A 23,062-nucleotide genomic window follows, 5' to 3' on the forward strand; every position below is an offset into this window, starting at 1 on the left:
AAAGTAAAGATGTCCTTTGTTTTATATATTTCACTACTTGCCATTGTCGTTCAATTATCATCAAGATTCAATTAGTGTTCTTGATATAATTCTATGACAACACGCTGTTAAATTGTGGGTGGTTGATGCTTGATTCTTATTATTCTGATATTACAGGTATTTTTTGTCGAAGCAATTATGGTTTTGAACATATGCTCTGTATGTCTAATAGTATTGGCTTTACAAAAGTAGAAACACGAGTTTTTCAAGCTTCCAAGGTAAATTGTTATATACTTATGGTAGTACTTTCTCATTTTATTCATACACTGATCGGATTAATTTCTTTCTCTATGATAAGTTGTGAACTAAGTTGTAATTTCCTCTGTTTGTCTAATTAATGTTTTGTTCAATGTGGAATTGTGTTCAGTTGGAGATCAAAGAGGGAGAGGACTTCAAACCAAGAAAAATGAGAGGTGGAACCTCACAAATAAGATGTGTAATTAAACTTCTTATCTAAATTTTGGTGTTCTTATCTAGGAATTATCAATTTTGTTATCGACCTGACTCGTTCTCCGAACCCTATTCAATCAAACAAAGATGGAGATTAGGTTTTCTGATGTGATGCACAAGGATTTGTAGATCTTTTCAAGTGTAGTGCAATGAAAACTATTGTAAGTTTCAAAATTCAAGTTGACTTAGACCATAATAATGTTTTTCTATTTGTTTTCTTACATGTGATTTAAACACCTTGTTAAGATCTTTGCAATAAATATATTCTACCTCTTCTAAGAGTGGGGAAAGTATTGTACCTTGTGGATGCTAAACTTTCTTGTATTTTTCAATTCGTTGTCTCCCTCTTACTTGATCGAAAAAATTAGTGAGTTATTTTTTTTTTTTAAATTACTTACATGTTTTAGCTCTATAAATATTTCTGTCAAAATCTATGGATCAAATATTTTACAGATTTCATCGAAATGGAACATCAGTTTTCGAGAAAAGGATTTGATGCACAAACAGAACCAAAACTTTAAGGTAAAGATGTCCTTTGTGTCGGATATTTCATTACTTGCCATTATCGTTCGATTATCATCATGATGCAATTAGTGTTCTTAATATCATTCTATGACAACAATTCTTAAATTGTGGGTGGTTGATGATTGATTCTTATTATTCTGATATTAGAGGCATTTTTTTGTCGAAGCAATTATGTTTCTGAACATATGCTCCGTATGTTTAACAGTAATGGCTATACTCAACTAGAAACACAAGTTTTACAAGCTTCCAAGGTAAATTGTTATATACTTATTTTAGTACTTTCACATTTTTCTCATGCACTGTTTGACATCATTTCTTTCTTTAAGATAAGTTGTAAACTGAGTTATAGTTTCATCTGTTGTTTGTCCAATTAATGTTTTGTTCAATGTGAAACTATGTTCAGTTGGAGATCGGAGAGGGGAGAACTTCAAACCAAGAAACTGGAGGTGGAACTTCTTATCTAAATTTCGGTGTTCTTATTTAGAAATGATCAGTTTTGTTATCAACCTGACTTGTTTTCCGAACCCTATTCAATCAAACAAAGATAGAGCTTATGTCTTCTGCCTGATGTGCTGGACAAGGATTTGTAGGATCTTTTCAAGTGCAGTGAAATTAAAACAATTGTAAGTTTCAAAATTTAAGGTGATTTGAACCATAATAATCTTGCTATGTTTTTCTATTATTTTTCTTACAAGTGATTTAAACACCTTGTGAAGATCTTTGCAATAAATATGTTCCACCTAATCTCATAGTGGGCCTCGTGGATGCTAAAGTTTCTTGGATTCTGCAGTTCGTTGTATTTCTCTTTCATGACAGAAAGAATTGGTGAGTTATTTTATTTATCTTTCACATAACGAAATTGTTCAAGTTCATTATTGTTGAAAAGTAACTAAACTTGATTGGGATTGTTGAAGAATAAGGCTCTTGCTGAAATGGGAACTGTTAGCTAGTGCTTGGCTGCACTATTAACTGTCAACGATCAATATTTAACAAATATTTCGTTGAAGATCAATGTTAAGGTACCATTTTATATTTGATTAGTTGTATAATTTGTTGTGTATGATGTATTTATTGTTTATGATGCAAGATTCTTTGTCTTATCATACTCTTTATTAATGGTGAAGCTTGGAGGATTGAATTCAATATTACCAAGAAGAGATTTTCTTTCAGTCCTATCTGTTTCCGATGCTCCTACAATGATCATTGGTGTTGATTCCTCTGTGGGCTCCCCAGGAGAAAGTATTCCTTCAAGTGTAGTGGTTATAGTGCACAAGGCATAGCATATAGTGCATAGGACAAAGTACATTGGGCATAAGGTATAGGACAAACGGACTAGTTCATAGAACTTAGTGTATAAGGCTAGGGCATAGGGCATAGGACATAGGGAGGGCTTAGTGGACGTTAGAGGCTTAGGTCAAAGTAAGGTTAGGGTATAGGCCTTAGAGTACTAGGACTTATGACTTAGGTCATAAACCTTACGACTTAGTTATAGAGGACTTGAGTTCATATTTCTTCTCGAAGTTATTATTGCTTTTGCTAGATTGTTTTGCTGTTGTTTTATTTTTAAAATTACTTACATGTTTTAGCTCTATAAAAATATCTATCAAAATCTATGGATAAAATATTTTACAGATTTCATCGAAATGGAAAACATGTTTCAAGATGAGGATTTGATGCACAAACAGAACCAAAACTTTAAGGTAAAGATGTCCTTTGTTTCTCATATTTCACTACTTGCTATTGTCGTTCGATTATCATCATGATGCAATTAGTGTTCTTAATATCATTCTATGACAACAGGGTCTTAAATTGTGGGTGGTTGATGCCTGATTCTTACCATTCTATATTATAGGCATTTTTTTGTCGAAACAATTATGGTTCTGAACATATGCTCCGTATGTTTAACAGTAATGGCTATACTCAAGTAGAAACACAAGTTTTACAAGCTTCCAAGGTAAATTATTATATACTTATTTTAGTACTTTCACATTTTTCTCATGCACTGTTTGGTATCATTTCTTTCTTTAAGATAAGTTGTAAACTGAGTTATAGTTTCATCTGTTTTTTGTCCAATTAATGTTTTGTTCAATGTGAAATTATGTTCGGTTGGAGATCGGAGAGGAGGGAACTTCAAACCAAGAAACGGGAGGTGGAACTTGTTATCCAATTGTCAGTTTTCTTATTTAGAAATTATCAGGTTTGTTATCAACCTGACTTGTTTTCCGAACCCTATTCAATCAAACAAAGATAGAGCTTATGTCTTCTGCCTGATGTGCTGGACAAGGATTTGTAGGAGATCTTTTCAAGTGCAGTGAAATTAAAACAATTGTAAGTTTCAAAATTCAAGCTGATCTAAACCATAATAATCTTGCTATATTTTTCTATTATTTTTCTTACAAGTGATTTAAACACCTTCTGAAGATCTTTGCAATAAATATGTTCCACCTAATATCAGAGTGCGCCTCGTGGATGCTAAAGTTTCTTGGATTCTGCAATTCGTTGTATCTCTCTTTCTTGACAGAAAGAATTGGTGAGTTATTTTATTTATCTCTCACATAGAGAAATTGTTCAAGTTCATTATTGTTGAAAATTAACTAAACTTGATTGGGTTCGTTGAAGAATATGGTACTTGCTGAAATAGGAACTGTTAGCTAGTCCTTGGCTGCACTATTAACTGTCAACGATCAATATTTAACAAATATTTCGTTGAAGATCAATGTTAAGGTACGATTTTATATTTGATTAGTTGTATAATTTGTTGTATATGATGTATTTGTTGTTTATGATGGAAGATTCTTTGTCTTATCGTTGTCTTTATTAATGGTGGAGCTTGGAGGATTAAATTCAATATTACCAAGAAGATATTTTCTTTCAGTCCTATCTGTTTCTGATGCTCCTACAATGATCATTGGCATTGATTCCTCTGTGGGCTCCCCAGGACAAAGTATTCCTTCAAGTGTAGTGGTTATAGTGCACAAGGCATAGGACATAGTGCATAGGGTATAGGACAAAATACATAGGGCTTAAGGTATAGGACATAGGGAATAGTTCATAGAACGTAGTATATAGGGCTAAGGCATAGGTCATAGGACATAGGGAGAGCTTAGTTGACATTAGAGGCTTAGGTCAAAGTAAGGTTAGGGTATAGGTTTTAGAGTACTAGGACTTATGACTTGGGTCATAAACCTTAGAACTTATTTATACTGGGACTTGAGTTCAAATTTCTTCTCGAAGTTATTATTGCTTTTGCTAGATTGTTTTGCTGTTGTTTTATTTTTAAAATTACTTACACGTTTTTGCTCTATAAATATTTCTGTCAAAATCTATGGATCAAATATTTTACAGATTTCATCGAAATGGAAAATCATGTTTCAAGAAGAGGATTTGATGCACAAACAAAACAAAAACTTTAAGGTAAAGATGTCCTTTGCTTCGGATATTTCACTACTTGCCATTATCGTTTGATTATCATCATGATGCAATTAGTGTTCTTAATATCATTCTATGACAACAGGGTCTTAAATTGTGGGTGGTTGATGCTTGATGCTTGATTCTTATTATTCTGACATTACAGGCATTCGTTTGTCGAAGCAATTATGGTTTTTAACATATGCTACTTATGTTTAACAGTAATAGCTATACTCAAGTAGAAACACAAGTTTTACAAGCTTCCAAGGTAAATTATTATATTCTTATGTTAGTACTTTCACATTTTTCTCATGCACTGTTTGGCTTCATTTCTTTCTTTAAGATAAGTTTTAAACTGAGTTATAGTTTCATTTGTTGTTTGTCCAATTAATGTTTTGTTGAATGTGAAATTATGTTCAGTTGGAGATCGGAGATGGGAGAAATTCAAACCAAGAAACGGGAGGTGGAACTACTTATCTAAATTTCGGTGTTGTTATTTAGAAATGATCAGTTTTGTTATCAACCTGACTTGTTTTCCGAACCGTATTCAATCAAACAAAGATAGAGCTTATGTCTTCTGCCTGATGTGCTGCACAAGGATTTCGAGAAGAGGATTTGATGCACAAACAAAACCTAAACTTTAAGGTAAAGATGTCCTTTGTGTCGGATATTTCATTACTTGCCATTATCGTTTGATTATCATCATGATGCAATTAGTGTTCTTAATATCATTCTATGCCAACAGGGTCTTAAATTGTGGGTGGTTGATGCTTGATTCTTATTATTCTGACATTACAGGCATTCATTTGTCGAAGCAATTATGGTTTTTAACATATGCTACTTATGTTTAACAGTAATAGCTATACTCAAGTAGAAACACAAGTTTTACAAGCTTCCAAGGTAAATTATTATATTCTTATGTTAGTACTTTCACATTTTTCTCATGCACTGTTTGGCTTCATTTCTTTCTTTAAGATAAGTTTTAAACTGAGTTATAGTTTCATTTGTTGTTTGTCCAAGTAATGTTTTGTTGAATGTGAAATTATGTTCAGTTGGAGATCGAAGATGGGAGAAATTCTAACCAAGAAACGGGAGGTGGAACTTCTTATCTAAATTTCGGTGTTGTTATTTAGAAATTATCAGTTTTGTTATCAACCTGACTTGTTTTCCGAACCGTATTCAATCAAACAAAGATAGAACTTATGTCCTCTGCCTGATGTGCTGCACAAGGATTTCGAGAAGAGGATTTGATGCACAAACAGAACCAAAACTTTAAGGTAAAGATGTCCTTTGTGTCGGATATTTCATTACTTGCCATTATCGTTCGATTATCATCATGATGCAATTAGTGTTCTTAATATCATTCTATGCCAACAGGGTCTTAAATTGTGGGTGGTTGATGCTTGATTCTTATTATTCTGATATTACAGGCATTTTTTTGTCGAAGCAATTATGGTTCTGAACATATGCTCCGAATGTTTAACAGTAATGGCTATAATCAAGTAGAAACACAAGTTTTACAAGCTTCCAAGGTAAATTATTATATACTTATTTTAGTACTTTCACATTTTTATCATGCACTGTTTGACATCATTTCTTTCTTTAAGATAAGTTGTAAACTGAGTTATAGTTTCATATGTTGTTTGTCCAATTAATGTTTTGTTCAATGTGAAACTATTTTCAGTTGGAGATCGGAGAGGGGAGTACTTCAAACCAAGAAACGGGAGGTGGAACTTCTAATCCAAATTTCGGTGTTCTTATTTAGAAATGATCAGTTTTGTTATCAACCTGACTTGTTTTTCGAACCCTATTCAATCAAACAAAGATAGAGCTTATGTCTTCTGCCTGATGTGCTACACAAGGATTTGTAGGAGATCTTTTCAAGTGCAGTGAAATTAAAACAATTGTAAGTTTCAAAATTTAAGGTGATTTGAACTATAATAATCTTGCTATGTTTTTCTATTATTTTTCTTACAAGTGATTTAAACACCTTGTGAAGATCTTTGCAATAAATATGTTCCACCTAATCTCAGAGTGTGCCTCGTGGATGCTAAAGTTTCTTGGATTCTGCAATTCGTTGTATTTCTCTTTCTTGACAGAAAGAATTGGTGAGTTATTTTATTTATCTTTTGCATAAAATAAAAATTTCAAATTCATTATTGTTAAAAATTAACTAAACTTGATTGGGTTCGTTAAAGAATAAGGTACTTACCGAAATAGGGACTATTGTCGAGTGTTGCCTCTACCATTAACTATCAACGATCAATATTTATCAAATGTTTGGATGAAGATCAATGTTAAGGTACGATATTATATTTAATTAGTTGTATAATTTTTTGTATTTGTTGTTTTTGATGCAAGATTCTTGATCTTATCGTTGTCTTTATTAATGGTGCAGTTTGATGGATTGAATTCAATATTACCAGGAGAAGGTTTTCTTTCCGTCCAATTTGTTTCTGATGCTCCTTCCCTGATCATTGGCATTGATGCGCCTATGAGCTCCCCAAGACAAACTATTCCATCAAGTCTAGTAGTCATAGGGAATAGGGCATAGGGCGGGGGGCAGAGGGGAAAGGGTATAGGGCACAGTGCAGAGAGGATAGGAAATAGTACATTGGGCATAAGGCAGAGGACATAGGAGGGCTTAGTGAACGTTAAAGGCTTTGGTCAAAGTAAGGTTAGGGTATAGGAGTACTAGGACTTATGACTTAGGTCATAAAGCTTAGGAAATAGTTATAGTGGGACTTGAGTTCATATTTCTTCTCGAAGTTATTTTTGCTTTTGCTAGATGGTTTTGTTATTGTTGATGTTTTATTTTTAAATTTTGCTTACATGCTTTTGCTCTATAAATATTTTTGTCAAAATTATGAATCAATTATTTTACAAATTTCATGGAAAATCATGTTTCAAGAAGAGGATTTGATGCACAATGTCAGTGAGTGTTGGATGTTGAACTGACTGGAGATATTAAACCAGTGTCAAACACATGACCTATTACAAATTTACGTCCAATGTTCATGGGAGGCCTAGGTGTTTATGCATGTGCGTGCATTTAATGCCCTGTATTATTAGGCCATTTACATTTGAATTTTTATGCGGCTAACAATTTTTCTGAATGCCCGTATTTTCTCTGATCTTATAATATTGGGATCTTATTCCAGACTTATTGAGAAGTCCTCCTGTTCAGCATATGATGTTGTTCTCAGACACATTTTCAAAATCCTGGATCGTCGTCAGGAGGCACTGATGTTATGGATGCTGATAACTCTTCAGGATACAATTATTTCATAGATCTTCCGAAGGAACTTTTTCATATGCTTTCTTGTAATGGACCTTATCTATACCGTGATACTGTACTTCTTGCTGTTTTTTCATGTTAACTTGGTCCTTCTTGCTATTTTTTTTTTTAATGCTGATAGGACTTCTCCTCTTCCATTTTCTCTTAAAATATGAGTAGGTTTGTAGGGTCTTGAGAGGTTATTACCTTTCTGCTCTTGAGCTTGTAAGTCATGGCAATGGTGCCTTGAATCCTCAATTACATGTTAAGGAGGCACGGCTAAGGGTGGAGGATGCTTTAGGAGCATGTGTACTTCCCTCTCTGCAGTTAATTCCCGCCAATCCTGCTGTTGGCCAAGAGATATGGGAACTAATGAGTCCTCTTCCTTATGAATGTTGCAAGCTTGATTCTTTGTTATTCTCATTTTCTTTACTCTTTCTGTACAGTTGGACACTAGACGTATTTTGAAAAGGCTGGCAAAGGAAAATTTGAAGCAGCTGGGTCGGATGGTTGCAAAATTAGCTCATGCCAACCCAATGACTGTCCTGCAAACAATTGTTCATCAGGTGCTTTTGACAACAAACAATTTTGTTTATGAAAAGTAAATTATATTTATGAATGTAAAAATGTGACCTATGCTTACTTCAATTACATGTATTTTTATCTTAAATGGCATGCTTTTAGATCCAAGCCAAATTAATTAGCTTAAACTTTTATTAAATACGTCAATGACTTTGGGAATTGGCCAATGTTTATTAGGATATAAGTAATCATTATAAGTCTATATGTTTAAGGATATCATCGTTGAAAGTTTAAATTTGAGAAAAAATAACACAACATAATAAGGTGTAAGTGATATTAAAATAAATGAAATCTTGAATATGAGATTTATTGTAATATATTGTGAGATCATAAATTGATATTCAAACATATATAAGTAACAATATTTTTAAATCAAAGATGTGGGGTATTGTGAAGGGATATAGTGGAAAGATGTGAGGTATTTTTAAATCTTCCTGCATGATTACTAGGGTTGGGCATAATTCACCAAACTGTACTGGAACTACAATTAACTGAATTATATTATACTTAAAAAAACTAAACTTATTTTAACTAAAACTAATTAAGCTATTCTACAGTTCAGTTAAAACAAACTGAACTTTACACAATTTAAGTGCAGTTAACTGTGAACCACAGTTTCTCCCTAACTGAGAATTTCACCCCCAAATTGAAAACCCTTGAAGCTAGGGTTCGAGAGGATTGAGAGAAATTGGAAGAGAGTTCCATGGTTCCTTCGCGACGATGGACTAGGAGGCTCGATTCAATGGACCAGAGGCTGCCTACAAAGATTGAAGCTACAAAAGGGGATGATTGAGGGGCGCGAACAAAACCCTTTATTAAAGCTGGTGCGAAGTCACTCGAAGAGGAGCGCGAAGCATGGTTTGGGTTTTTCTTTCCCTTCCCTTTTTCCTTCCTTTAGTTTTTCTATAAAAAAAGTTGTATAATAGTTTTTCTGTGGGGTTAGTTTTGGTTACTCTAGGTTCTTTTTCAGTTTGATGGTGATTAGAAGATAATAGTTTTCAGTTTTTGAGCAGTCGAAGGCTCGCCGCCGTCGAAGGTTCACTATCGAAGGCTTTGCCACACTCGCCGTAACACTTCTCCTTTAGCTGGAACTGTGCAACCCAAAGGTAATAATGTTTTTCCCTTTCCCTTTCAAAAGGGATATATGTTATGACTTTCTTGCATTATAAAGGAGTGTTTGTTTTAAGACCTTACTGTGGAGTCATTGTATCTGTGAATGATCTTTGCTTTAGCTAAAAAATTATGCTTATATTGGAATGTTTGTGCTAATAAATTTTGTTGCCTCTGAGTCAGAGCTGCAAGGAAAGGGGAGATGGGAGATGCTGGGATGAAAGCTGAATTTTGTGGTATGAATGCTTTTCTCACTCTTTGTGGTATATTGGAATGGTTAACAAGATTTGTTGATACAATGTAGAATGAAAATTCATTGATTTGAGCATTATTATTTATCATTGATTTAGCAAGAAAAATAAATGCTCTTTCTGTTCTTCATAAGTCAATGTTAGGTTCTTATATTGGAACATTTAGATGTTTGGACTCTGTAACCTAAAGGGTGGCCACCATTTTATGTGGTGTCTGATTTGCAAATCAAATATCATGTCTGTTTGAGTTCAGATGAATAAAAATTGTGACTTTTCTGTAAACTGTAATACATTTTGTAAAGTTGGACCGCGTACTTTGTACGTATAGATGCATGATAAAGAAGAAAGGGAAGATTTTTAGAAGTAAAAAAATTGGAAAGCAAGGTTTGTGTGCTTCCTTTGCAGCCTTAGATGGTATAATATATGTATTTTTATTGTTGATCTTTATGCAGAGGCATATATAGGTAGCCATAACCGTGAGTGGTGAAGGGGAAGATAAAGGTACCTTCTTCTATAGCTTCCTCTCCCAAGAGAGTGCCATCAAGTTGTCTAACTTTATCAGATCTTAATTCTTAAGGGATCCTAAAACCAAGCCACAGGTGTTCGAGCAGATCTCACACACCATTCAACTTGATCAAATACAAGGCACTCTTCCCTTAATCATTGCTAAAGTTCTTGCTTTCTCGGATCTAATCATTTATCATATCTTCTGTTGCATAATTTCATTGCTTTATAATATTTTTTTTATTACAACTTTTATAGTACTCTCTTCTTTCGTCTTTGTATTCTTCCATTCTTTTATTTCTATGTTTCTTGTCCAAGTTTATAACATAAAGGTAAAATATGTGTCTTTTTAACTATCTGAGTTTTCTGTTTGTCCATATCAATCTTAATACTTTTACGTTGAAAGTGATAGGTTATTGGAGGCGGTGGTAGCAAGTGATAATAGATATTGAACACTAATAATATGCTTTTCTTGCCAATAGATTCCTCGTCTTGTCTTTCCTTGGTAATAGCAACAGCAGCCATATAAGCTTTTCTTGCTTCTTCCATTTCCTGTAAATCCATCTCGTCCTAATCGTCCTAATAATTTCTTTTATACAGAAATATTACTTTGCTTCTGCGAAAGAACTGATGCGGTTGAATGGCACCACAAAATCCTTTGTAGCTAACCATCTGTATTGTGCTTTTTCATTCCTCTCTCATTCTTCTCAGTTTTTAAATTATATCATATCTTTGTTTCCAGTAGTTGAGGGAATCCTTTATATCCCTATGTATGATGCAAGTCTATGCTATCCCTATGTATGATGCAAGTCTATGCTTTCAAGTTTGACCAATGAGATCTATATAATTGCATAAGAGTATGACCTTGGTTTGATTAATCTCTTTTATAGGTCAATAACACAGATGCTGAGGGTAGGCTTACTCTTGTAGATGCTCTGGTGTATGCTTGTAACCAGGGTGCTGAGTACTGTAAAGGTATGGTGCTAAGAATCTGAATCTACACTTACATAAATCATAATGTATTGGCGTATAGTTTAATATTTCGCAAGTGTTAGATTTGATCGATAACTATTTTATTTCTAATACAAGTTCTAGAAAATGTTGTAATTTGTCCTATTGAACTAAAGTTCAATTGTGCTTTTTACAGTTCGTTGGCTGGTCCAGTTTGGAATGAAAAGCAGTGTTGTGCAACAAGATTACTGCATGCATTATAAGTAAACTAAAAATTAGTTTATTGAACTGCACTGTACTATGAGTGGACTAAAAACCAGTGCAGTTCAGTTCATCCGAACTACTTTTAGTTCAGTTTAGTTTAGGAAAATTGTTTTATAGTTAACTGCAAATTTTTATAGTACAGTGCAGTGCAGTATACTTTGCCCACCTGGTTGCATGGGTTGTATTGATGAAGATGTTTTGTGAGAGTGCATGTAAAAGAAATAACGGTAACAAAAACGAAAGGCTAATGTTTTATTTGGGAGAGAGCTGATTATAAAGAAGATACAGTAAACCTAAAAATATATAGCGAGTAAAATACATAACTTAACAAAAACAGGTGCTAAACGAACCCACTAGGCGCTACGATTTTGTTATTTGATTTATTATATTTTGAGAATGTGATAAGTTTGGAAGTGATTAAACAAAATAAATTATTTATGTACATTAATTATATATTGTTTTCAATAACTTTTTTCATAATGAATAATTCAACTTTTCCAATAAATTCAATAGTTAAAAATGAAAAATCAAGTGATTTATAACTTTGAGGTGGAATTATTAAGAATGTAAAAGATGAAGATGAGAATGATAAAATGTTAGAATTAGGATACCAATTGGGTGGGGGTGCTAAAACAACAACGATTATAAAAACAAAAAGTGAACTCTTATTCAAATTGATAATATATTCTTTTGTATTTATTCATCATAACAATATTTTTGTCTTATAAGAAAGTTCCCAAATATTTTTTTTATAAAAATATTATATTTTAGGTAAAAAAATTGAAGGTCCTGATTAATAATTTTGAATAATTGTGAATGAAAAATAATAGCAACTTCTGCATTAAAAATTTCAATAAATTAAAATAGTAATTAATAAAAACATTTGTATTTCAAACCTAATTTTTTATAATAAATATGATAATAATAATTATTACAATATCTATAATAATATTTAAGAGTTGAATGAAATTAAATAATAAATATATAAAACTATTGTATAGTAGTTAAGTTTTATAAAAAAAAAGGCTAAAAACAAATCATGTATACAAAAAATAAATAAATAAATAATTGAGGAAAAATATTTTAAGATCATTTTCCATTAATTAAATATAAATAAGTATCTTAAAAGATTGGAATTCCCATTTTATATTTTTTATATTAACAGCAATGTTCAATAAAATAGAATTCACTACATCTAATAGTATCTACTTAAAATCTTAACCTATCATTTTCCTATATCTTTTAATATATACATATATTATTAAATATTAAATAAAAAATTATGTATATGCATAATATTTTATTAATAATTGAATTAAAATATTATGATTTATATAATGATGGACCCTTTTCGGAGTTGAGAAGGCCTTGCCCTTTCCAAATTTTTTTATATATAAAAATTAATAGATAAATAAAAATATTTTTAATTATATCGCTTTTTCAAATATTTTTGAAGTTCCACTCTCTTTATAATATTAATATAATATATATATATATATATACTTTTATATTAAATTAAATTGCAAAGTATTATAATCCTTTTCAATATATACATACATACATAATTTGTATAGTTTTCAAGAAAAAAGAATCGGTCCTTTCAAATTTAAAATCATTATTTTTTATTTACTTTTATTTTAAAAAATAAATGATAGTTACTTGTATGTTTTAAATTATTTTCAAAGGTATTAGATGCTTTCGTTTTTATATGATCATTTGACCAATTACTTCACACATAAATGGTTAATAAGTCTCATTAAGATAACAAAATAACTTAACTTTAAAATGAATAAACCAATAGAATAATTTCTGCAATGAGAACAAAGTTGTTCATTTTAAGAAGACTGAAACATATATAAGTCTAATGTAAAATAATTTATTATTATTTTTTAAATAGTAAAATATAATGTTAGTATTCATATGATATATAATTATTAAAGTATTTTTCGATATATAATATTTTAGAAGTTACCTTTGATTCTCATTTTGTTTAGTTTTCTTAAGTTTTGTTTAAAAAAGTATATAATACACAAATATATTTATTTAAAATTTAGTCAATCTGGTAATTATTAAATAAAGTAAAGAAAGTTAACTGCGCTTTATTAAAAGGACAAGAAGAAAATGAGTATTTATTTAGAAACTAAAAAAATGTGAAATCTTTTTAATTAAGAAGTAAAAATTGAAACATTTTTTTTGTCATATTAAAGAAAAATAATTATGAAAATGTCGCTTGATATGAATATTTAACATAATTATACATTTTAAATACACTAGGGATGTTCTTTAAAGTTCTACACAAAAATAATGTTTGCTTCTCATAAGCCAACAAATGTGCACCATGTGCATAATATTAAAAAGAAGACATAACTTTTAAGGTGGTGGTGGAGAGCCACTTGTCGCCGCTAAATTTTAAGGTTGGTATCTCTTCCCGTGGATTCCATAAGCAATGGTGGCTGTTTCAACCTTTCAGGCGCCGTCATCAACGAAGCCGTCAACTTCATTGCCTTCAACAACTACTCGTCGAAATCTCAAACCTAAAGCTCTTCCATTCTCCTCTTCCAATGCGTTTTCTTTACGCTTTCGCGCCCACAGGCCTCTCCGCATTCGCGCCATCGATGCGGCCCAGCCCTTTGACTACGAGTCTAGAGTGGCCCAACAGTTCCACGACGCCCAGAGGCTGAAGGTCGCCATCGTGGGCTTCGGCAACTTCGGCCAGTTCCTGGCCCGAACCCTCGTCCGACAGGGCCACACTGTACTGGCCCATTCCCGCTCGGATTACACCGACGAGGCCCGCAAACTCGGCGTCACGTTTTTCCACAACCCCCATGACCTCTGCGAGGAGCACCCAGAAGTCATCCTCCTCTGCTCCTCCATCATCTCAACACAGCGCGTGCTCCACACTCTCCCGCTCCACAGCCTCAAACGCAGTACACTCTTCGTCGACGTTCTTTCCGTCAAGGAGTTCCCCAAAAACCTCTTGCTTCACGCGCTCCCCTCCGATTTCGATATCCTATGCACGCACCCAATGTTCGGTCCACAAAGTGCCCCTCGTGCGTGGACCGGCCTCCCCTTCGTCTTCGAGAAGGTTCGAATAGGCGATGACGACAGCCGAATCGAGCGGTGCGAGAAGTTCCTCAACATCTTCGCGAGGGAAGGGTGCCGAATGGTGGAAATGTGTTGCGCCGATCACGATATGTTCGCCGCGGGGTCGCAGTTCATCACGCACACCGTTGGGAGGGTTTTGGAGATGCTGATGTTGGAGTCCACTCCGATTAACACTAAAGGTTACGAGACTTTGATCAATTTGGTGGAGAACACTGCTGGAGATAGTTTTGATCTCTACTACGGGTTGTTTATGTTTAATAAGAATTCGCTGGAGATGTTGGAGCGGTTAGATTTCGCGTTCGAGGATTTGCGTAAACAGCTAATGGGGCGGTTGCACGGTGTTGTGAGGGAGCAGCTGTTTGATAATGCTGGGATTGGAAAGGGGCATAGTTTACCAGATACCTATGGGTATAAACTGCCCAAGAAGGGTCAAAATGGATCGGTACCTACGCTGTCACTACCCTCCAAAGAACACAGGTGTTCCTTTGTTTTTCAAAGACATACTATAATTTATATGCCTCGTTTGTTTGCAATGTTTTGCAATCACAGATCATGGTAATTTTAAGATGATCATGATACATATGACTTGACTTTTAAGATGGTTATGGTAAAAGTTAACAAACATGATAATGTGTGATTGAATTATGGTGTTGGTTAGTACATTATTGGGACATGAGTTTGGTTCATTTTTAGGGGGATCTAAGGGCAGGTTAGCTTTGTTGCTATGGTTTCTGCTATTTTTTTTGTTTTGAAATTGATAATAAATAATGACCATTTGTAGGGAGGATTGAGATTGTTACTATATTTGGTCTTTCCGATCAAGTCTAATTTATAGTTAAATCCTATGCTAATCTTCAGATCCGATGATGTTGCTAAACTTGACAAATGCCAGACAAATGATTCAAGTCAGTCTGCAGACAACTCAAAGCTCATGAATGCTCTAAATGGATTTGCACCTGTACTATCACTCGTCTCCAAAGAACTTAGGTGTATATTTGTTTAAAGGTTTATTGTAACCTCGTTTTTAATGTTTATGCATTGCTAGGTTAAAATCATGGTTGACTCTCATGATGGTTCTGGAAAAAAAGAAGCTAAACTTACTATATATGATAATTTGTTATTGAATGATAGTGTGATTAAATGACACAATGTATAAACTATTTTACCCAAATCTCAATCTTGGTTAGGACATTAAGGGGGCTTGAATTTGGATTTTGTAATTTTATATTTGGGGATGTAAGAGAAATTTTGCTTCCTTTGATTTTTGTTCTCTTTGGTTTTGAATTGGCTTAATGTTTACGTGATGGAACAGGGTCAAAGACTGTTTTTGCATGCAATTGATGATAAATAATGACCATTTTTTGGAAAGATTGAAGTTGTCACTATTTTTGTTTTATTTGGGGTCAGTCTATCAAGTCTAATTTATATTTACGTTTTATGCTAATCATCAGATCTGGTGATGTTACCGAACTCAACAAATACAAGCCAAATATTTCAAGCCAGTCTGAAGGCAGCGCAAAGCTCAAGATTGCAATTATTGGCTTCGGCAACTTTGGTCAGTTTCTTGCAAAAGCTATTGTGCGTCATGGTCATCAAGTGTTAGCATACTCTAGATCGGACTACTCTCATGTGGCTGAGGAAATGGGGGCTTCATATTTTAATAATGTTGATGATCTTTTTGAACAACATCCAGAAGTGATTTTACTTTGCACTTCAATCCTTTCCACGGAGAAAGTTCTTAAATCATTGCCTGTGCAGAGATTGAAGAGAAATACTTTATTTGTTGATGTGCTTTCTGTCAAAGAATTTCCTAGAAATTTGTTTCTTCAACATTTGTCACATGATTTTGATATTCTCTGCACGCATCCTATGTTCGGGCCAGAGAGTGGAAAAAACGGGTGGAACGGTCTTGCTTTTGTTTATGATAAGGTTAGAATAGGAGCAGATGAATCAAGAACTTCACGATGTGATCGGTTTCTGGACATTTTTTCTAGTGAAGGATGCCGAATGGTTGAAATGTCATGTGCAGAACATGACTGGCATGCTGCTGGATCACAGTTTATCACGCATACTACTGGAAGATTTTTAGAAAAACTAACGTTGGAGGCAACGCCAATTGACACAAAGGGCTACGAGACATTGTTGAGTTTGGTGGAAAATACTGCTGGAGATAGTTTTGATCTGTACTATGGATTGTTCTTGTATAATGCAAATGCCATGGAGCAACTAGAAAGATTCGATCTGGCTTTTGAGTCATTGAAGAAGCGGCTTTTTGATCGTATGCATGGTTTCTACCGACAGCAAGTATTTAAACATGAAGAAAATCTCCACAATGTAACAGAGAGGCGTATGTTGCCTAAGGGATCTGAAGAAAAATAATGCAGTGTCATTTTTTCTAGTACTGTGTACACTAAATGAAATCGATTTTGTTCATTTACCTGTCATTGATAGTTATAGATGTCCTTGCTCATATTTTTATTTAGTTTAAATGAGTTTGTCATTAGTATAGTTCACGTCCAGTTTCTTGAAGTTACGCTGATCTGCTTGTTTGAGATGAAAACAAAAATGATTTTGAAATTTTTGATATACATCTTTAATTCTCATATTTTGATTTCTCAATATATTTTATTTTCTTCTGATTTCTATCTTGCTGGATGGATGCTCAAGGGACCTTGCATCTGCATATTTGTGTCGCATTTATAATCCATGGCAATGAATGTGAACTTGAACGTTCTGAATCTAAAGAGATATTAAATGAGTGCGATAGAGTTGTGATCATGGATCATAATCTTCTACCTGATATGCATTGGTGATTTCGGTCTTCAATAACTTGTTCAGTTATCTCGTGGAAAAGGGTTCTAGTTCTGGAATTACTCTTACTTTATTTATTCTTGCTGGAATCACTCTGCAACATGGGATTTGTGGGACCTAAGTTGGTTTATGCTCGAGACGTGAAATGAGCATGATGTTGACAGTGAGCTTCGGAATTTGGTCAAACCTCGGCCCATGTGGGCTCCTCTTCAGTTGACCTTGCCATGAAATCAGCAACCAAGTTGAATTATTTTAATTTTAACCCAATCCCTTATTACATATTATTTCAAATCATAAAATTTATCCATTATTTACTAATAATAGGATTTATGATTTAATAAATACTACGCAATATTTTTATGAAGTGATATTAAATTTATATTAGAGTGGGCTAATACAACTAAAATAAGCAAGTATTTGTGTAGGCCCATTAGAAAATAAACTACAGGTGGCACGGCTTATAAAGCTAGAAGATTCTACACTCCTCTGGTATTGTTGGTTCTTTCTAGAATAATCTTTTTCATTCTCATCCTCTTCTAATATTGTATTCAATGTAACCCAATTTGGCAGAAGATACCTGTAACAGATTCCATTAACAAGATAGTTAAGAAGCTTGAACTTTGAAGGTCATTCTCAAAAACCCCATTGTTTCCAGAGTGAAGGAGTATGGGTGTGGACTACTATAAGATTTTGCAGGTCGACAAGAATGCCACGGATGAAGATTTGAAGAAAGCTTACAGAAAGCTTGCAATGAAATGGCACCCTGACAAGAATGCAACCAATAAGAAAGAGGCTGAGACTAAGTTCAAGCAGATATCTGAAGCCTACGAGGTTGCTTATCTTTTCCTTCCTTAAACTTCCTCTGTTCAATTTGTGATCATGGATGTGTGTTCTCTTCGAACAGGAACTGTAGATTAGTTTGTTTATTTAGGTTAAACTTTTGCAGTCTTCTAAATAAGATAATTTATCTTTTCTGTACTGTAAAAATAAATAGCTTTTTCTCACCCTTTTGTCTTTTATAAAAGAATTCTTAAACTTTAGTTTATGGAAATCCAGAGTATTGGAATAATTTATTTTTTGAGGGGGATTAGCTAACATAAAAAATAGGGTAATATAGATGTCACTTTTCATATTTATGAGCAAAATGGTTTTGTCTACTAATATAGAATCTAAGCTGGTGTAATGGTTTGGTGAAGGTTTTGAGTGATCCCCAGAAGAGAGCCATTTATGATCAGTACGGAGAAGAAGGGCTTAAAGGGCAAGTACCACCTCCAGATGCTGGTGGAGCAACGTTCTTCCAGACTGGGGATGGTCCAACAGCATTCAGGTTCAATCCAAGAAACGCAAATGACATATTTTCTGAGTTTTTCGGGTTTTCAAGCCCAAGTCCATTTAGTGGTGGTGGTGGTGATGGCATGAGGGGTGGTTCCTTCGGTGGAGTTTTTGGCAATGGTATGTTTAGTCCATTTGCAGAAGGAAGGCCAATGAATCAGGGTCCACGCAAGGCACCTCCTATAGAGAAGAGGTTGCCTTGCACCCTTGAAGAACTCTATAAGGGCACTACCAAAAAAATGAAGATCTCAAGGGAGATTGCTGATGCAAGTGGGTAAGTCTTCTTCTTTATGTATTGTTGCAATTTACAAATGTAGTAATAATAAGTGAAGAACCTCTGATATGATTACTTTTGTCTGGTATATGTTAAAAAAGTTAATGGATACTTGTGTTATGGGATTTGTGTGGGGTGTGTTCTTCTCAAGGGTAGTTTGCTTCCATAATTGGTAAGTCACAATCATTTGGTAGTTGGGCAAACAGGGTAATGATCACAATAATGTGATCATAACATCAGATAAAAACAAGAGAAATCAAGCATAAATCATGTAGACTATCATTATTTTTCTTGTTTGCAGGAAAACTTTACCTGTGGAGGAAATATTGACCTTGGAAATTAAAGCAGGATGGAAGAAGGGGACAAAGATCACATTCACAGAGAAAGGAAATGAGCTTCCAAATATGATTGCTTCTGATCTTGTGTTTGTTATTGATGAGAAACCTCACCCAGTGTTTACTAGAGATGGTAACGATTTGGTTATGACACAAAAAGTGTCACTTGCAGAAGCTCTTACGGGTTACACTGTTCATCTTACAACACTGGATGGAAGGGCTCTAAACATTACCATTAACAATGTTATTCATCCAAACTATGAAGAGGTTGTCCCAAGGGAAGGGATGCCAATTTCAAAAGATCCTTCAAAGAAGGGTAATCTTAGAATCAAATTCAACATCAAATTCCCAGCAAAGTTGACATCAGAGCAAAAGGCAGGAATGAAGAAGCTGCTGTCATATTGAACTGCATCTTTTGTGTATAGTTTTCCTATTTGATGTCATTCTTGATTAGATGGTTTTGTTTTGTGTAGTTTGTGTGTGATATCTTGTGGAAAGTTTATTTTGAAAAGGAGTCTAGCAAGAAGAAGGATGATACTGAAACTACAAGTGATATGCCCAAGGTTAAACTGGCCATGATATGCGAAATCTGACATTACCAGTTTTGAATTCAACAAACCTATTATAACATGACCATGAATGCAAATTCCAATGAGTTGGACACAAAGGGAATTAATCAAATCGATTGAAAAGGAAAGACTAATTTGAAAACTGAACAAGTTAAAAACAATACCAGAGTAACATTAGAGAAAGATTAGTCCATGCTGGTAAAGTTGTCACAGGCTGAGCAGAAGAACATTCTGAGGAAAACCTGTGTATAAAATATACACTAAAAAGGAGTATAGACTTGTTAGTATTATTAAAATGAATGTAAATTTAGAAATGCATTGATATAGTGACAATTCCACATACATTGCTAGAAACTTAAAATTCTATTTTTATTTTTTACACTAAAATGAAAAACACAAAACTCTACAAAAATATGTTTCTTAAATCTTCCAACATCTAAGATATCTGATAAAAAAAATCCAAAGAAGTGACTGGCCTTCCCCCTATGTTATAAATTAAGATTAGTTAGTTTTAGAAAATTAAAAATATATACATAATAATAAAATAAATAAAAAATGTATTTGTAAATAATAAGTAAAATTAAGAGCAATATATAAAGTATAATAAATAAAATTAAAATTTTCAAACTCTATTCCACTTTAGTTTATTTAATAATTCTACACTATAAATTTTGTAAATTTAAAAAATATTACTATTTTATAAAATATTATCTGTGAAAAAACATACTGAAGGTTTAACTACAGTGATATTTACAAATGGGACAACTCCTGCCTTTGTACCTATGTCCATTTTTTGCATATATATGTACTCTACATGTATAATAGTTTATTTGAAAATAAAAAGAATAAGAGAAAAGTCAAATAATCTTATTTGAATTTATTTTATTTAATAATTCTACACTATAAATTTTGTAAATTTAAAAAATATTACTATTTTATAAAATATTATCTGTGAAAAAAAGAAACTGAAGCTTTTAACTACAGTCATATTTACAAATGGGACAACTCCTGCCTTTGTACCTATGTCCATTTTTTGCACATATATGTACTCCACATGTATAATAGTTTATTTGAAAATAAATAAAAAAATAAGAGAAAAGTCAAATAATTTTATTTATAATTTTTTTCAGTCAAATTTGGAAACTTTTACTTTACCTTTTGTTTACCACCACCAAATATCCATATACATTAATATGGATTTACAAAATTCAGTTGTATAAATTATTTAAGAAAATGTTTATATATATATATATATATATATTCAAAAGAAATGCAATTATTAAAATATGACAATAATGTTGTAAAACATAATAATTATTCTTTAAGCTCCCAAATAAGGTTATGTAATTATTCTTTAAGCTTATGAAAAGTTATTATTATAACTAATAACCTACTAATCTAGCTCTACAACCACTGTGAAGTAAACAAAATGATAAAATATAAAAGAATTATAATAAAATATAAAAAATTAAGCAAACGTTATATAATTTGTTCAGAGTGTTGTTGATTTATTATTTATAAATTTCAACTTTAAAATAAATTAAAATATTCATGTTACTTTGAGATAATTTCTTCTTATTTCAAATAAACAATTTCCATACTGAAAATTAAACATACAATTAGAAACAATTTTAGCATACAAATTAATCATAATGCATTAATATTATTTATTATATTTTCTAAACACATTAGAATAAGCACAAGTGTGATAGTGTGTGAAGAAAATTTCACATACACACTCAGATATTTTCTTAAAATTAAGTTTTGTTGTTCATTTATAATTGAAGAGCTTTAAATAGTAGTAGCACTTACAATATTATGAAAAATAAAAATAAAATATCAACTATCTTAAAAATAAAATCGGTTTAATCTATCATAAAATAATATTGTACCTAGATAAATCAAAAATCATAATTATTTATCCATATTTTATCTCTATCAAATCAAATTAAATATTACTAGACCCAAAAACTAATAAAATAATATTTAAACAAAATTATTAATAAAACCCTAAAATTTAAGTTTATCCCAATAAACTCTCTCATAAACTTAAATTATTTCTTTCTTCAGTCGACTTTCCATGTACATTATCCCATACCGGGTTTGCTTCTTTCAATCATATTTGACTTGGAGTTATCCAAGCTCTTATTAGTCATACCTTGCTTCAAGCACCTTCTCTCCAATACTTTCACCTCTAGTTCATACAATCGGTTCTTCTTCGCTTTTGCTTGGGTTGCTAGAAGACCATACTTATCCTTTAAGTATAATACCTGGTCCTTCATAAAAATTGAATCACATTTTTCAATTATCTAACTCATGCTTAAAATATTATTCTTCAGCTCGGGCACATAGTAAACATCCTTAATTTCTCCAACTCGTCCATTGTTCTGCATATGCCGAATTGTTCCACACCCTTTCACGATCACCTTGGAGTCATCTCCAAAAGACACAAATTTGGCCTCCACCTTGATGAGTTTATCAAAAAAGTTCTAATTCCCACACATATGATTGCTTGCCCCAATATCTAGATACCATACCGAGTTGGTAGAAATCTCATCAGTCTTTGATTTCAAGCATGGTCCAATATCCTCCTTCTTCAGCACCTCAAGCTCAACCCTTTATTTATTCACAATCTCATTAGCTTCATCTAGAAGCCTCCCTATCTGCTGAATCATCTTTTTGTTTGAGTTCTTTCTCCAGGATTTTCGTTCTCCACAATTGTTGCATCTTTTACCGAGATTACTTCATCCATTGTTGGGATTGGGCTCTCCATGTCCATTGCATCTAAGCTCTTTGCCATTAACAGAATTCAACACTCTTCTTCCGCATCTTCAGTAACAAGATTAGTCTCCCCTTTATCTCGGTCTTGCAATACTTTGTAATATGGTCATCCTTGCCACACTTGTAACACTTGCTTGATCTACACTCGTTTGCATGCCACACTTAAAACACTTCACTCCTGACCGATCTCCTCGACTTTTCCCTTGTCCTCAGTCACGCCAATTCTGTTGATCGGTTTGCTCTTCACTATCATTCTCAAAATTACCTCGGTCATGTCCACCTCGTCCTCGGTCTCCTCGCCCTCTGTCGTCAGAACCTCGGCTTTGAGTAATCTGAGTTTTATTTGAGTCAAAGTGTACCTGTAGTGCTTGGTCGTCGGGTTCAACCTGATCATCCCAACTCCTTCTCCTTTGTCCGTGGGCTTCTAATGACCCAACAAGTTCATCCACTGTGAGAACCGATAAGTCTTTCGATTCTTCGATGGCGCACACAAT

The 23,062-nt window shown here is 33.2% G+C and overlaps 2 protein-coding genes and 1 long non-coding RNA gene across 7 annotated transcripts; all 3 read left to right on the plus strand.

The window, feature by feature from the left end:
- The first annotated feature begins 3,558 nt into the window (after positions 1-3,558).
- On the plus strand, positions 3,559-11,642 carry LOC108329677 (uncharacterized). 4 transcript variants are annotated; one of them, XR_008245418.1, is made up of 21 exons: positions 3,559-3,738; positions 4,360-4,428; positions 4,645-4,690; positions 4,843-4,885; positions 4,984-5,067; positions 5,277-5,322; positions 5,475-5,517; positions 5,616-5,699; positions 5,853-5,954; positions 6,107-6,149; positions 6,248-6,328; positions 6,422-6,724; positions 6,821-8,265; positions 8,880-9,139; positions 9,295-9,387; positions 9,575-9,627; positions 10,095-10,143; positions 10,559-10,651; positions 10,747-10,820; positions 11,037-11,121; positions 11,294-11,642. It is a non-coding gene; the product is annotated as an uncharacterized LOC108329677 (long non-coding RNA). The 4 variants fall into 4 exon arrangements; XR_008245420.1 differs by lacking the exon at positions 3,559-3,738 and having other exon boundaries at positions 3,745-4,428; positions 4,529-4,690; XR_008245419.1 differs by lacking the exon at positions 3,559-3,738 and having other exon boundaries at positions 3,745-4,428; positions 4,589-4,690.
- Positions 11,643-13,678: 2,036 nt separating this feature from the next.
- Positions 13,679-16,899, plus strand: LOC108323774 (arogenate dehydrogenase 1, chloroplastic). 2 transcript variants are annotated; one of them, XM_017556508.2, is made up of 3 exons: positions 13,680-14,943; positions 15,325-15,453; positions 15,918-16,899. In XM_017556508.2, exons 1-3 carry the CDS (start codon positions 13,808-13,810, stop codon positions 16,843-16,845), a joined length of 2,193 nt encoding a protein of 730 aa, XP_017411997.1. In that variant the 5' UTR covers positions 13,680-13,807; the 3' UTR covers positions 16,846-16,899. The 2 variants fall into 2 exon arrangements, with proteins under 2 accessions (XP_017411998.1, XP_017411997.1); XM_017556509.2 differs by lacking the exon at positions 15,325-15,453 and having other exon boundaries at positions 13,679-14,943.
- An 870-nt stretch (positions 16,900-17,769) lies between these two features.
- On the plus strand, positions 17,770-19,827 carry LOC108332830 (uncharacterized). Its single transcript, XM_017568134.2, has 3 exons — positions 17,770-18,108; positions 18,474-18,883; positions 19,185-19,827. Exons 1-3 carry the CDS (start codon positions 17,944-17,946, stop codon positions 19,621-19,623), a joined length of 1,014 nt encoding a protein of 337 aa, XP_017423623.1. The 5' UTR covers positions 17,770-17,943; the 3' UTR covers positions 19,624-19,827.
- The last annotated feature ends 3,235 nt before the right edge of the window (positions 19,828-23,062 follow it).

The sequence above is a fragment of the Vigna angularis genome, chromosome 1 (assembly GCF_016808095.1).
Source record: "Vigna angularis cultivar LongXiaoDou No.4 chromosome 1, ASM1680809v1, whole genome shotgun sequence".
Classification (NCBI taxonomy): Eukaryota; Viridiplantae; Streptophyta; class Magnoliopsida; order Fabales; family Fabaceae; genus Vigna; species Vigna angularis.

Coding starts and splice junctions, on each gene's coding strand:
- LOC108332830 (XM_017568134.2), top strand. CDS start 17,944: ATGGGTGTGGACTACTATAAGATTTTGCAGGTCGACAAGAATGCCACG. Junction 18,109..18,473: donor AGATATCTGAAGCCTACGAG/GTTGCTTATCTT, acceptor GGTTTGGTGAAG/GTTTTGAGTGATCCCCAGAA. Junction 18,884..19,184: donor GAGATTGCTGATGCAAGTGG/GTAAGTCTTCTT, acceptor TCTTGTTTGCAG/GAAAACTTTACCTGTGGAGG.
- LOC108323774 (XM_017556508.2), top strand. CDS start 13,808: ATGGTGGCTGTTTCAACCTTTCAGGCGCCGTCATCAACGAAGCCGTCA. Junction 14,944..15,324: donor CTACCCTCCAAAGAACACAG/GTGTTCCTTTGT, acceptor GCTAATCTTCAG/ATCCGATGATGTTGCTAAAC. Junction 15,454..15,917: donor CTCGTCTCCAAAGAACTTAG/GTGTATATTTGT, acceptor GCTAATCATCAG/ATCTGGTGATGTTACCGAAC.